This window comes from Notolepis coatsorum (assembly GCF_963971535.1).
Source record: "Notolepis coatsorum genome assembly, chromosome: 9".
Lineage (NCBI taxonomy): Eukaryota > Metazoa > Chordata > Actinopteri > Aulopiformes > Paralepididae > Notolepis > Notolepis coatsorum.
Window position 1 is genome coordinate 82,450,361 of NC_140173.1, and position 16,258 is coordinate 82,466,618.

The following is a 16,258-nucleotide window of genomic DNA, read 5'->3' on the forward strand; positions in this document are numbered from 1 at the left end:
TACGTCGGTTTCAGAATCTGGAGCCACCAGGGTTGGGGAGAGGTGAGACCTGTTTCTCCGTAGGGTACCTCCTCCGGGTGTCTCCACAAGGTAAGACCTGGGTGTGCCTGCCGTAGAGACCACTGTGCCTCGCTCCTTAGTGTCTCTGATCCACACATGTTCACCCGGTTAGATGAGGGGCAACTGATGTGTTCTGTGTCTTCGATCGTAGTTCAGTCGCTGTTTTTGTCTGTAAACTTGTTCTGTCCTTCTTAGTTTCTCTGTGTCGGCACATCTTGGTTTTAGTTGGGACGGGATGACAGGAACAAGAGTTCTGATTTTTCTCCCCATGAGAAGCTCCATGGGACTGAATCCATTTGCGAGTGGGGCGTCGCGGTAGGCCATTAGATCCAGGTAGGGATCACTTGACTTTTTGATCAGACTTTTTATAGTTCTCACTGCGCGCTCTGCCTCCCCATTGCCCTGTGGAAAGCGAGGACTGGATGTCACATGGCTGAAACACCAGTCCTGTGAGAACTTGCGGAAACACTCTGATGCATACTGTGGGCCATTGTCCGTGCGGACCTCCTCTGGGATCCCGTGATGAGCAAATATTGTGAAAGGCGAAGTGAACTCCAGCGTCGCGCCACAGCAGCGTGCCGTATGGTAACGCAGTGGGAAAAGTGATTAAACAGCTCTGCACTCAGAATAATAATAATAATAATAATTTAGGACCTGCTCAGAGGTCATCAATCGGCAGACATGCGATGCATGCATGCAATTCGTATCTGCGATTAACCCATCCCGTCGTCCTTCCCCCCCAAGGGCAGCCGGGAGCAGACAGGCGTCAACGTGAGCCGCGCCAGGGGACCAATCCAAGTGCTCCTGTCCGTCTTCGTCAAGGACGCCACAGCGTTAGCGATCTATTGTTGTGCATGTTTTTCCATTGGGTTTATCTTATCGGGGGGGGGGGGGAAACCCTTGCGAGCACGGGGAGAACATGCAAACTCCACACAGAAAGGCCTGGGAGATACCCCACCTGGGTAACTGGCATCATGGAAACCTGGTCCCCAAGCGGGAATCGAACCCTGGACCTTCTTGCTGTGAGGCGACAGTGTTAACCACTACACCACCGTGCCGCCAGATGCTGCTGCGGCGCTGAAGTGGGGAAGCGGCAGTGAAACACAGCAGCCTCTGGCGTTGCCGCCTCTGCCGCGGGGCCGCGGCGTGTCACGTGGCCGTCGCGGCCAATCAGGCCAACCCGGAAATGCAAATCCAACTAAATCCGTTGCGGAAGTGATACACGCAGCCTGGTCTGATGCAGTGGGAGCCTGCACAACTCTGCAACGCTTCAATACTGCCGCCTGGTGGATGATCGGCGAGTTACAACCGGAAATGGATCTCTGGAGATTTCCGGTGCATCTGGCAAATGCGTCCGGCACTCACATATTGTTGCGGGACTGTAGACACACGTCCGTGTGTAGCGATCGCTGCCATAACGCAATAATCTATATGATTTGGGCGTTTATTATGATTATACAAACCGGAAATGGATTTAGGAGATCGCCGTCATATTAATGGGATCTTTTTCCTAGTCTCATCGGCGAACGGTAAGAGGACGCTGACATTACTTTCAGCCTGTTTGTTTATTATTATTGCAAACCGCTCTGATCAATATATCACCCATACTACATAAAGCATTTACTGCCGATCACGGAATTATAAACGACCCCCCCCCCCCGTTCATCCGCGCATGATAACGTTTAGGATCATGTAGTTGAAAAATGTTATATAGCGTGTATCGCCAACAAACAGCAGTTGATCATCTATATATGCGTTTATGCCTATAACGCACGTTCTAGGAATTACTGCAGAAAACGATAAAAACATTTATATTCTAGACAGTATTTTCGTATGAATATATGAATGAAAAAGTATAACGTTCCTACATCCTGAACAATAGATAATCGATGTTGAATGGGCCATAGTAATGTCAATTTAGCAATACAATTAAAAAATGTATAGCCCTGCAAAGGTAAACATCTCCATAGGCTTAGACTGGTGGCAGTGATCATACATTGATGGATAGAAGCGTGGCAGGGAATGTGTTAAGCACAGAATTTAGAATGTGTGTACGCACAGAAATATCCGGATTTATCAACCGTGCATACACGGGTCCTACGCTCCTCCCTGTTGATAAATACCATTTTGTTCTTACCGTCAATGCTCGTGCATGATTATCCATATATGGTCATGAAACACCCCCATGGGATGTGAAATAATGGACTGACCCGAGCGAACTCTGAGAAACTCCACGAGCGAGATTGTTCACGGAGGCGCTACCGAACCAAGAAGACACAACCCGTGTTATGGGATAAATAAAAGGCGGACTTGTACATGGTGATGTCAGATATCAACGGCTCCCTAAGACCATTGCTGCAATTCTGCCTGGACAGCTCAAAATACTAATAAAGACTGTTCGTTAACCACTGTTTGGCGTTGGTGTGTCATTATTATAACCATGCTGGAATATGAATGCCTTTATTCGTTTAGTTTGATTGGCTACCAGGTATAATATGATTTGTAGAGGCATATGATACAATCTATTTTGTTGTCGGTATTAGGTAGCCTATATGAATTACATATAATAGCAGCCAGCCCATAGCCTACATTATGCAACAGTAACTTGCGCATATATAATAACACATGGCACAGCACTGCAAACCCTGCACAGTAAACTAACTTGATCATTAATCTAGCTGTTGTATCTTTACGCTTATGAAAACATTAAATAATATGTATAGGCTATAGGCCGTCGCTTTGCATTAATAGCCTATATTCTCAAATGGCATTTAATGGCTATCCTCGCTGACGACCAGTATACCTTATATCATATCATATTCCTAATTTCCTATATGTCTCCCAGGAATCGTGGGGCTCTGGCGAATAAAGGTTGGGAACCCCTGCTATTATAGCCTATATCCTTTATAATATTATAGGCTATTTCATTTACAGTTTACTCTATCAGCCTACCCAGCATGTAATACGTTCTTTGTTAGAACTCAACTCGTTATTATTTTGCGCATAGATTGCAGAAATACGGGAATGTTTTGATTTATATTTAAAAGGCTTTGACATTGTAAAACTAAATAAGTGAAATTCTGTAAGCAGAATACAAGTCATATCACCCACACGATATATGCTCTGTGTCCAGAGCATGTATGTTTTTCATTCATTTAAGACACATTTATTGCAAGGGTTTTGTAATAGACATACACTCAACAAACCTCTGTTCTCGTTGCAATGCGTTTTTTATTCTTTCTTATACAGTAGGAAGGGGGAAGAACACTATATGGTGGGTGTTCATATGACTTGTATTCTGCTTACAGCTTCGAAATTCCACTTGTTTCGTTTAACAATGGCAAAGCCTTTTAAATATAATCAAAACGTTCCCGTATTTCTGCAATATATGCGCAAAATAATAACAAGTTGAGTTACGCGGAGCGCAGTCAGTACACCCCATATATTCCGATAACGCTATATATAAACCATGCTGCATTCATTCAGAAGGAAAGACCTATTATTCCAAATGCTATTTATAGGGTTTTGACCATAATTACACTACTGTTGCTATTTTACAATGAACTATAATGAATTACGGGGGTCATACAGAACACGTCAGTCAAACTAATGAACGAAAGCTTATTTCCGCGTTGAAACTAATGCATGAAACTGATGAGAGCATATGACGTCCGTCTGCAGTCTCCATATTCTACCACCGGGCGCCAGGTACGTGCGGCCTGAGCTGTGCGTAAATATACACACAAAGTCAAGCACACGTTCAAATTGATAAGTCACACACAATAGAAATGATCGTACGCACGGGTTACGCACATATCTGTGCGTACGCAACATTGATAAATGAGGGCCCAGTCATTTAAGGAAGTGAATTTTCTGCAAAGATCAAACCTTTATCAACCAAGGCTCTCATTCCCATGCAAGTACTAATTGAGAGTAAATGCTTTTTCACTGGTAGAAAAAAAAGTTAAGTTAAATTGACCTCGGTTAAAAGTCCTCATTTTAATCGCCAAGTGAAACTAGTTTATATGACTCTGATCCACTAACAACCGCTACAGTACATAGAAAAGTACTTTCATATATGGCAATATCCAGTAACTTAAAAACAGCCATGTTTTCACCTTTAACCCTTTCACTGCCGCACTACCAAACGGTTAACCCTTTCACTGCGACAATACACAGAAGGTTAACCATTTCACCGTCGGTTGTGTGATAGTAAAGGGTTAACCTTCTGTCATGTGGCAGTGAAAGGGTTAAACCAACGGCAAACATCTATTACCAAATAAAAGCAAGATCATAGAAAAATAGCGACATCATTAATATACTACACGGTTACAAAAGAAAAAGGTACAGGAAGTGGAATGCTGGATGCTCTCTCCAACTCGGAGGCAGTGTGGCGGTAATCTTGTTCCGGCCCGACATCCGGGTTGAACTAACAATATAGAAAGTTGCTTTTCAAAAACGATAACGTCAATCTGTCGTCGTACGAAGAGTCAGTTCCCTCTGTATTTAGAAACACAGACAGAGAAGCTAACATTAGCCAATTGTCGGAAAGTGTCCGACATCTTGGCTAGCTGGCCATGTGTACAATGCTGAGCTAACGTCATGTCAAGCTGACAAACTGAAATGATACGCTGTGGAAATGGTTGTATATGTCACACACTGTGTGTTGTCACGACAACAGACTGCCGTCACGGTGTTGAAATGCAAATATGAAATTTAAAGAGGCACTTCACCAAAAAAAAAAAGACAATGTTCATTTATTTTGCACGTAATCTCATAGACATCCGACGTTTTGCACACATTCATTTAGTTTTGACAGTTTGAATACGACAACCAGCGCTGTCATCTGGGACACTGAATCCTTGCGTTGTGTTAATTACAGCTCAGTGGAATGATCAGGTAACAGTCCTTTCATGGTGCTGCAATTAGCACAACGCTAGGATTCAATGAATGAATGTGTGCAAAATGGTTTAGAGTGTATAAACAGAATAAATCAGCATTTTCCCGTCACGTTAGTTTCAAGCATCGGGACAGATTTTGACCACAGAACCAGATTTGCATTGTGACAAACAAAAAAAAAGAAGAGTCCAAGTCGGTGTAATAGAAGCGTTTTGTTGGTCCCATGTTTTAGCTTTCAGGAGGAGGGGAGGGGAGGGGGGGGGCTGGGACGCTGTCGTCGTCAGGGGCAGCGAGAGGGGGTTCGGGGTCGAGTTCAAAGGTCACATTGATGAAGGAGGCTCCGGAGCCCTCGGGCTGCTCCGTGGCGGGAGAAGGCTCCGGGTCACCCCGCTCCTCGCAGCGCCGGTCGGCCTCCTCAGAGAGCCGGTTCTCCTCTTCCTCCTCCTCCTCCTGCGGGGTCAGGGGTCACACAGGGGTCAGGGGTCACACAGGGGTCAGGGGTCACACAGGGGTCAGTTAGACACACAGACTCAGAGTTAGACACACAGACTCAGTTAGACACACAGACTCAGAGTTAGACACACAGACTCAGTTAGACACACAGACTCAGAGTTAGACACACATACTCAGAGTTAGACACACAGACTCAGAGTTAGACACACAGACTCAGAGTTAGACACACAGACTCAGAGTTAGACAAACAGACTCAGTTAGACACAGACTCAGAGTTAGACACACAGACTCAGTTAGACACACAGACTCAGAGTTAGACACACAGACTCAGAGTTAGACACACAGACTCAGTTAGACACACAGACTCAGAGTTAGACACACAGACTCAGTTAGACACACAGACTCAGAGTTAGACACACAGACTCAGTTAGACACACAGACTCAGTTAGACACACAGACTCAGTTAGACACACAGACTCAGTTAGACACACAGACTCAGAGTTAGACACACAGACTCAGTTAGACACACAGACTCAGAGTTAGACACACAGACTCAGTTAGACACACAGACTCAGTTAGACACACAGACTCAGTTAGACACACAGACTCAGAGTTAGACACACAGACTCAGAGTTAGACACACAGACTCAGCACACAGACTCAGTTAGACACACAGACTCAGTTAGACACACAGACTCAGTTAGACACAGACTCAGAGTTAGACACACAGACTCAGTTAGACACACAGACTCAGAGTTAGACACACAGACTCAGAGTTAGACACACAGACTCAGTTAGACACACAGACTCAGAGTTAGACACACAGACTCAGAGTTAGACACAGACTCAGAGTTAGACACACAGACTCAGTTAGACACACAGACTCAGAGTTAGACACACAGACTCAGTTAGACACACAGACTCAGTTAGACACACAGACTCAGTTAGACACACAGACTCAGTTAGACACACAGACTCAGTTAGACACACAGACTCAGTTAGACACACAGACTCAGTTAGACACACAGACTCAGAGTTAGACACACAGACTCAGTTAGACACACAGACTCAGAGTTAGACACACAGACTCAGTTAGACACACAGACTCAGAGTTAGACACACAGACTCAGTTAGACACACAGACTCAGTTAGACACACAGACTCAGAGTTAGACACACAGACTCAGTTAGACACACAGACTCAGTTAGACACACAGACTCAGAGTTAGACACACAGACTCAGTTAGACACACAGACTCAGAGTTAGACACACAGACTCAGAGTTAGACACACAGACTCAGTTAGACACAGACTCAGAGTTAGACACACAGACTCAGTTAGACACACAGACTCAGAGTTAGACACACATACTCAGTTAGACACACAGACTCAGAGTTAGACACACAGACTCAGAGTTAGACACACAGACTCAGAGTTAGACACACAGACTCAGCACACAGACTCAGTTAGACACACAGACTCAGTTAGACACACAGACTCAGAGTTAGACACAGACTCAGTTAGACACACAGACTCAGAGTTAGACACACAGACTCAGTTAGACACACAGACTCAGAGTTAGACACACAGACTCAGTTAGACACACATACTCAGCACACAGACTCAGTTAGACACACAGACTCAGTTAGACACACAGACTCAGTTAGACACACAGACTCAGAGTTAGACACACACACCCAGTTAGACACACAGACTCAGTTAGACACACACTCAGTTAGACACACAGACTCAGTTAGACACACAGACTCAGAGTTATTATATTAATCCCAATAGGGACATTCCAATTTGTTTGATCAAGAGTAACCTTTTATATATATGTATATATATATATTAGGGCTGTCAGTTTATCGCATTAGATTAATTAATTACACAGCAAATTATCGCGTTATGAAAATTAACTAAAAAAAGAATGTAGAATAAACATTTAACAATTTTTTTTCTTTTTAAATGGTCCATTTGCATGTTCTTGGTATCTGATTCTAGGGACATCTATGGATCTCAGGGAATGTGTTCCCAGTGTCAGAAATACTGTGTCTGTTACTAGGCTTGAATAAATTGTAATGAACCAAAGGAGAATATCAATTCAATTATTATAATTTTTTTGACTGAATAACACCATGCTAAAATGTACCAGACCTGAAAAATCTTAAGCAAGTGAATAAAGGGAAGATGATTATTGATTGATTGATAGAACATTGTATTAACAGATTGCAGAATGGGTAGACAATGTTTGTGTGAGATCTTTTGAACTCTCTCTCTCTCTCTCTCTCTCTCTCTCTCTCTCTCTCTCTCTCTCTCTCTTCCCTCTCTCTTCCCTCTCTCTCTCTCTCTCTCTCTCTCTTCCCTCTCTCTCTCTCTCTTCCCTCTCTCTCTCTCTCTCTTCCCTCTCTCTCTCTCTCTCTTCCCTCTCTCTCTCTTCCCTCTCTCTCCTGCCTCTCTCTCTCCTCCCTCTCTCCTCCCTCCTCCCTGCTGAACAGGCGCCCCGACCGACCTGTAGGAGTCGCAGTTTACAACGACCACGACCACATTCCCACCCGCTAACACTGCCAATTGTGTCAGTAGGGACGACTGACCGAGCCGGAGGTACCGCTGACAGCTGGATTCAAACCCAGAGTCTCTGCGGTGCTGTGCTGCCCAGCCGCACCCTGATAGTTTTGGTTCTTGACATTACATTTTTACCAGAAATATTAGAATTGGAACAGAGATTCAATAAGCAGAACCAGAACCCATCAACGCCCCATCAAGCCCTGTGATGTTCTCAAGTCACCGGGTGATCATGTTTAACACTATGATCGCCGCGGACGAGTTTTCACGTCATTCCGAGCCATGCTCATTCTGCCGAAGACGCCGTAACTCGTCTTTGATGTCAATATTTAAAAAATCTGTCATCGAAATCATATTTCCTTTCCGGAGCCCTGAGACACACTGCTGATCTCCTCTCAACTCTCTAGCGGTTCAAGAGCGCCATCTGGTGGCCGATCGGCAGATCGCCAACCGGATATTAACCTTTGAACCGGTAGTGCTCATCCATATGTGGTCCGGGTACTCGCTATCGTTAGAGAGACTCCGTATTGACACAGTGAACATCGATCGGTGCAAATAACTCGAAAAAACAACATGATTTGGACGTATATATACTATTATACAACCTGGAAATGGATCGGGCATTTCTCCATCCCATAATAGAAAAAATTCTGTTCCACGCTCATCTGCCAGCGGCGCGAGGAAGCCACGGTAAGATTCAGCGTTATTTTCTAACGTCTTCTATACTAACTGATCTGATGAACATATGACCCACTCTGGATGAATTATCTAACGCTGCCCACGGAATTATAAACGATCCCCCGCCCATCCGGTCATCATCAGATGATGCGTAGAAACTTCTAGAACCACGTCCAGTTGACATTTTTTATCTCGCACAGATTCCTACCAAACTGTATTTGATCATCAATATAATGCATTTAGGGCTATAAATCACGTTCTGAAGAAAGCTGCAGAAAACGATAAAAACATACTTATACTTTAGACCGTATTTTAGTATGAATATGTGAATGAAAAAGTTTAACGTTGCTACACCCTGAACAATACATATAGGACATTGAATGGGCCATAATAATGGCAATTTAGCAATAGAATTTAAAAAGTTATAGCCCTGCAAAGAAGGGGAACTTCTCCATAGACAAATAGAGCTGGCGAGGGATGGTAAATTATGAATTTAACCCATGGTGAGTGGGTGTTAATGAACCAAGTTAAGTGTTAATAATCGTGATTTCAATATCAATCAAAATAATGGTGATTATGTGTTTGTCCCACCTCTCTCTTCATGCGGTAGTACTCGTCGATGGCGTACTGGTACTTTGTTGTGAGGTTTGGTCCGTTCCCCGCCACACGCTCCGTTCCTTTAAGGTACTATGTTGATTGATGCATTCCCCGCCACGCGCTCCGTTCCTTTAAGGTGCCGTGTTGATTGGTGCATTCCCCGCCACACGCTTTTGGAGCAAGTATCGATCTCATCACGCAGCTGTCACAGTTTGTAATTAGCGCCCCTGAAGGCTTTATATACACAGACCTTCTTGCTATCGTTGTCGGGTCGTTCTGGAATACAACTGCTTTGCCTGCTTTTTTCCCGTTGCTGTTTCCTGGTCTATATTCTCTCCAGGACCTTTCTGTGGAGAACTGTTTGGAGCTGCGCCTTGTTACCCGTTACGCGTTGCACTTGGGTGAGTGGAATCAAACCCCTCTGGATAATTCGGATTGTGTGTTATTGAAGAAACACAGAAGATATCCTTTTGTTTGCTCTGGATAAGTTCTGATTGTGTGTTATTGAAGAAGCACTGAAGATATAATTTTGTTTGCACTGGACTCAGCCGGATTGTGTGTTATAGAAGAAGCACTGAAGACATCTTTTGTTTGCACTGACTCTGCTAATTGTGTGTTGGGGAAAACACTGATACCTATCTCTTTCTCCGTTTCCCACCTCGAGGAAGAGCTGGGAGTATCTGCAGAGCCACTACAACATATGCCAAATTCCCACCACTGTCGCCAGGAGGATTCTGCAGAGCGGCTGATGACTCTTCCGGAGGCAGTCTCCCCGTTTGTTTGATTACTGTACCTATTCCATCTTTTGACTCTGTAAATAAATACGCCCTAGCATTTGGCTAACTCTGAACTTCCTGTCTGTGCCGTTGCGTTTGAGGTCGGTTACAAACCATAACAGGAGTGGTGATGCCAAACAGAGACGCCATCTTCTCTCCCAGGTAGTCGCACACTGGAGGGAGGGAAGGACACACACACACACGCTCAACAAGGGGCACCTAAGACATGATATGATAAATGATTAACCCTTTCACTACCACATGGTTAACCCTTTCACTGCGACGATACAGAAGGTATCACTGCCACCCGACAAAGGGTTAACCCTTTCACTACCAACCGTCTGTAGTGTGGTAGTGAAAGTGTTAACCGTCTGTAGTGTGGTAGTGAAAGGGTTAACCTTCTGTAGTGTGGTAGTGCAAGGTTAACCTTCTGTAGTGTGGTAGTGAAAGGTTAACCTTCTGTAGTGTGGTAGTGCAAGGGTTAACCTTCTGTAGTGTGGTAGTGAAAGGGTTAACCTGCTGTAGTGTGGTAGTGAAAGGGTTAACCTTCTGTAGTGTGGTAGTGAAAGTGTTAACCGTCTGTAGTGTGGTAGTGAAAGGTTAACCTTCTGTAGTGTGGTAGTGAAAGGGTTAACCTTCTGTAGTGTGGTAGTGAAAGGTTAACCTTCTGTAGTGTGGTAGTGAAAGGGTTAACCGTCTGTAGTGTGGTAGTGAAAGGGTTAACTGTCTGTAGTATGGTAGTGAAAGGGTTAACCGTCTGTAGTGTGGTAGTGAAAGGGTTAACCTTCTGTAGTGTGGTAGTGAAAAGTTAACCTTCTGTAGTGTGGTAGTGAAAGGGTTAACCGTCTGTAGTGTGGTAGTGAAAGGGTTAACCTTCTGTAATGTGGTAGTGAAAGGGTTAACTGTCTGTAGTGTGGTAGTGAAAGGGTTAACCGTCTGTAGTGTGGTAGTGAAATGGTTAACCTTCTGTAGTGTGGTAGTGAAAGGGTTAACTGTCTGTAGTGTGGTAGTGAAAGGGTTAACCGTCTGTAGTGTGGTAGTGAAAGGGTTAACCTTCTGTAGTGTGGTAGTGAAAGGGTTAACTGTCTGTAGTGTGGTAGTGAAAGGGTTAACGTTGGGTTATGGCCAGTGATGCCGGTAACGCGTTACTAAGTAACGCGTTATTGTAATCTGATTACTTTTCCCCGAAAATAGTAATCTAACGCGTTAATCTTTAAAAGCCAGTAATCTGATTGCAGTTACTTGTCCAAGTGGCTGTGAGTTACTATTTCGTTACTATCTCATCATAAATTCATAATGCAGGCGGAATGCAGTATTTTATTTCGTTTTCGACAGTCAAAAATACATTTTGAGCTGTTTTTCTTATTATTATTATGGAGTGACGTGGTGTGGCAGTGAAAGGGTTACACAAGAATGTGTCCCGCGGCGTGACTGGACTCTCTGTCTGTGAGTGACTCTGCTTTGGCCCAATCACATTCCCCATCCACAGTCTGCGAATCAGAGGCAGAGTAGGGCGGGTCTTCACAGCAAGTCATGTGACATATGCGCCAATCGTGTGACAGCAGGGCTCCGTTGTTATGTTCGTCTGAGAATTCCACCCCAAGACTTTTGCGGTTTCTGTTCAGACTTCCACCCCAAAACGCTTGTCTATGCATATGCGGAGGAAACAAAATACTGTCTACTGCTAAAAACAGCACATCCAATTGCATTGAAAGCATCTGGAATCACAACACTAGCCGACGCTTCGACTAGGTACAGGAGGACTCGGAGGCCAGCCAAACAGCAAAAGAGAGAGATTGTTTCTTTCCCTATTGATTAATGTATATTTGATGGTGGCAGAGCAAAAGCTCTTATTTGCCAGATTTACAGTTAATTAACATGTTAAAGAGAGACTGATTGTATGTTTATAGAGAGACATTTATAAAAACAATTTAATAGTTACAGTTGATATAATTGAATAGTTCAGCCTGCATTTGTTAGATGTGAATAGATACACTGGTTTTGTACAACCACTGGCTGGCTGCTCTAATGCTGTGAGCATCATAGACTGTTGCTTTACCATACTTGATGGTACAGAAGCTGAAGCACTAGTTTAACAATTTACGTTATGTGCAGAGAAACAAGTTAAAAACAATTTATGCACTTTCAATAAAGCGTTTAAAAAAAACTGTTGGGGGAACGACGACGACTTCGTAACCTAGTTACTTTCAAAGTAACTAAGTTACTCTGATAATCAAGTAATCAGTAAAGTAACTTGGATTACTTTTTAAAGGAGTAATCAGTAATCAGTAATCGGATTACTTTTACAAGTAATCTGTGGCATCACTGGTTATGGCTATAACCAAGTTCTGTGAGTTCCACAATGTACCTTTACATCCCAACATCCGTCTGACCACACCCCTATCAGCTTACCTTCATAAGCAGGTGTGTGGCCACCCACTCGCCTCCTTCCCAAGCTTTCACCACAAGGTGAGATCAAGATCGAGCGTCACCATTACTAACAGAACTTGGTTATAGTTATAACCTATCGTTCTGTAGCGTATGGCTCCGCTCTGCGTCACTCACTGCACAAGGGAGGCCGGGCGAGAGCCATCGCCCGACAAATGTACCCCGCTGAGGCCCCCCACAACCATCAGATCGGGGAGGACCGAGCCCCCCCGACCCCCCCTAATGGAGGGCACCCCCCCTATTGGAGGTTCCCGGGAGGGCGACGGACCCGACCGCGCGAAGAGGCACTCAAGCAACTCAACGCACAGGGTGAGCAGACCATGGCCTGACCCCACGACTACACACACGCACAACCCGCATGCCACCCGGGAACGAACGAGGAAACCTTGTTACTGCCCCCAAAATCACGGGGTCAAGAGCAACTCAACCCCCGTGGCAAGGCCGTAGCAGCGGAGCGCGAAGGAAGACCCAGACCCACTGAAGGGACTGGAGCCCTTGGAAAACGGGGGCCCGGAAAGGTCAATGACGCCAGGCATCAAGACCCCACCAGGCGGTCACTTAGTGACACCGCCCCCCACATCGCCAGCGTATTCGGATAAGGCCCCTCTCAAGAGCGGGCCCTTTCCCCCCAGTAGCACACCGCCTGGCACACTGACCCTGCAGAACAGGCAGTCAGCATGGCCGTAAGCACACAAAAAAGGTTAACCAACGGAAGCAGGCAGCGCACCGGGGAAACCAGGCAACAGGCTGTAACCTGAGCCTGGAGCACTGCGGACGAGACAGGCGCCAAAGGAGTCAGCTGAAAACAGCCGCCCCGGCGGAAGGGGCGTATGCTGGCGTTGTTGATCACCATGACAAAGCCTCCTTTAAAACCCCCCCCCAGAGGGTATGAGGCAGAGAAGGCTGACATGATTGGCAGATGTCATGAACGTGCAGGGGCACACTCAACCGGGTAACCCGGGAGTTGACTCTGCTCCAACACACCAGGGAACCAACCACCCTGTCGTTACCCTATGCGGTGGTTGTTCCTATAACCCCTCAAGAAAAAACTCCAAAACACACCTGCGTCATCAGGATGAATATCCTTCCGAGATTGAACTTTCTCTTTCAAAATGTACCCTGCTACCTATCTATAACATATTTTAACATATTGAATAAACGTATCTCAAAATGTATTTGGTCCAATAAAAAACCAAGGATTAAATTACTGACTCTTATGAAACCTGAGTCCATGGGTGGTCTAGGTCTTCCCAATCTCCAACACTACTACTGGTCAGCCCAACTTCGAACTATAGTATCATGGTCATTGGGAGGACCAGACTCGCACTGGATACAGATAGAAGCGGGACAGGTTGATCCTTTACCTCTAAACTCTCTTTTTTTTATAAAGAATTTTGACAAAATAGAAAATATAAAGCAATATTTCACGGTTGTGAATACCCTATCTGCTTGGATAGATTGCTCGAAAAAGTTTGGCATAACTAAATGCATCTCTGTTTATTCACCTATTCATCAAAACCCTGACCTAAAAAAATATTTTCATTCAACTGATATAAACAAGTGGAGACACTTGGGGGTAACTCAACTTAAAGACCTTTTTCATAAAAACTGGAAATTAAAAGCATTTCAGGAGCTAAGAGAAGAATACAACATTCCTAACTCAGACTTCTTGTTATGGTTTGTAACCGACCCCAAACGCAACGGCACAGAGAGAGTTGTTTTCAGAGTTAGCCAAAAACAAGGGCGTGTTTATTCTCAGAGTCACAAGATTGAATTAGGTGGAAAACAGAACAAACGGGGAATCTGGCATGTGAAGAATGTCTTGCGGCTCTGCAGATTCTCCCAGACGGTGTTGGTGAGGAATTTGCTTGTGACGTCTGAGCCGCTCTGCAGATCCCCCCAGCATACACACCAGATGGAACACGGAGGGAGAGAGAGAATCCCAGTTAGCTCAGCGCACAACAGATAACAGAGAGGTGACTGATCCAAATTAATATCCAAGTGACTTGATCTTCGGTGTGATACACACAGTTAGCAGAGTCCAGAGAAAAAACAATACGGTAATCCAAAGAGTAAATCCAACAACAAAAAATAGGTGAGAACAGTATAACAAAAACGGGATCTCTTCGGTGTTTCACAAACACACAAAAAACTGGTGATCCAAAAAGACTGTTTCAAAAACTCACCAAAGCGCAACGCGTAAAGCGGGCAGATAAACGAGGCGTAGCTTCGTACGGGGAATCAGGTTCTCCAAGGGATACTTCACGAGAGTCCTGGAGAGCAACAGACAGCGAACGGGAAAGAAAGGTAGATGCAGGGAATATTCAAAACGATCCAACATTGATATTAGGGAGATCAGGGTATTTAAAGCCACGGGGCGCTTAATGACAAGCTGTGACAGCTGCGGGATGAAATTGATCATTGCTCCAGAAGCGTGTGGTTGGGAGAGCACCAATCAAACGGCATCTTACAGGAAAGAAGCGTGAGGCGCGGAATGCAATTAATTAACAAAATACCTTAAAGGAACGGAGTGAGTGGGTGGGCAGCGGACAAAACCTCACAGTACCCCCCCCTCCACGGGAGCCACCCGGCGACCAGGCCGACCCGGCTCGCCCGGATGGGCACGATGGAAGTCGGTGATCAGGCCGGGATCCACGATGAGCTGGCGGGAGGCCGTAACCCTCCCAGTCCACCAGGTACTGGAACCCCCGACCCCGCCGTCGAACGCCCATCAACCGGCGGACCTGCCACTGGGGGTGAACGTCCACCATCTTGGGAGGAGGTGGATCCGGAGCAGGAGGCATCAGGGGACTGAGAGAGACAGGCTTAACCCGGGACACATGGAAAACGGGGTGAATGTGCATTGACGCAGGAAGCTTAAGACGCACCGCCGCCGGACTGAGAACCTTCAGAACCTCGAAAGGTCCGACGAACCGGGGGTTAAGTTTCTTGGCCGAGGACCGAAGTGGGAGGTCCCTCGCGGAAAGCCACACCCTCTGCCCAGGGTGGTACGTCGGCGCAGGAACCCGGCGCCGGTCAGCCCCACGACAGGCGCGCTCTGATGACCGGAGCAGCGCGGTCCTGGCGATCTCCCAGACCCGACGGCACCGGTCGAGGTGGTCCTGCACGGAGGGAACTGCCACCTCCGTCTCCTGTGCAGGGAAAAGAGGGGGTTGGTAGCCCAGGGATACCTCAAAGGGTGAGAGGCCGGTGGCGGAACTGACCATGGAGTTGATGGAGTACTCGACCCAGGGAAGGAAACGGCTCCAAGAAGCTGGTCTCTCGGCAGCCACACACCGAAGAGCAGACTCCACGCTCTGGTTTATCCTCTCCGTTTGTCCGTTAGTCTGGGGATGATAACCAGAGGAAAGACTGACCGTTGCCCCCAATCCCTTGCAAAAAGCCCGCCATACCTGGGAAGTGAACTGGGGCCCCCGGTCCGAGACGACGTCCTGGGGAAAACCATGGAGGCGAAACACGTGGTGTTTCAGGAGGTCCGCCGTCTCGGCCGCCGAGGGAAGTTTGGGAAGGGCCACGAGGTGAACCCCCTTGCTGAACCGATCCACCACGGTCAGAAGGCACGTGTTCCCCTGGGAGAAGGGAAGACCTGTGACGAAGTCCAGCGCCACATGTGACCAAGGACGGCTCGGAATGGGAAGCGGCTGTAATAGCCTGGATGGTGCCTGGTGGGAGGCCTTGCTGCGGGCGCAGACCGTGCAGGCCAGTACGAACTCCTTGACGTCGTTCCTCATGGTGGGCCACCAGAATCGACGAGCCAGGAAG

The 16,258-nt window shown here is 46.2% G+C and overlaps 1 protein-coding gene across 1 annotated transcript in view; it reads right to left on the reverse strand.

The window, feature by feature from the left end:
• Positions 1-5,187: 5,187 nt before the first annotated feature.
• LOC311234685 (protein FAM177A1-like) overlaps positions 5,188-16,258 on the reverse strand; it is a gene marked incomplete at its 3' end in the record, with an annotated part of 43,617 nt that continues 32,546 nt past the window's right edge. Inside the window, exons 5-7 of the mRNA XM_084321929.1 lie at positions 10,142-10,200; positions 9,246-9,287; positions 5,188-5,409 (exon numbers count right to left, since the gene is read on the reverse strand). Coding sequence (XP_084178055.1) covers positions 5,188-5,409; positions 9,246-9,287; positions 10,142-10,200 — 323 coding nt within the window. The remainder of the gene's footprint in view (positions 5,410-9,245; positions 9,288-10,141; positions 10,201-16,258) is intronic.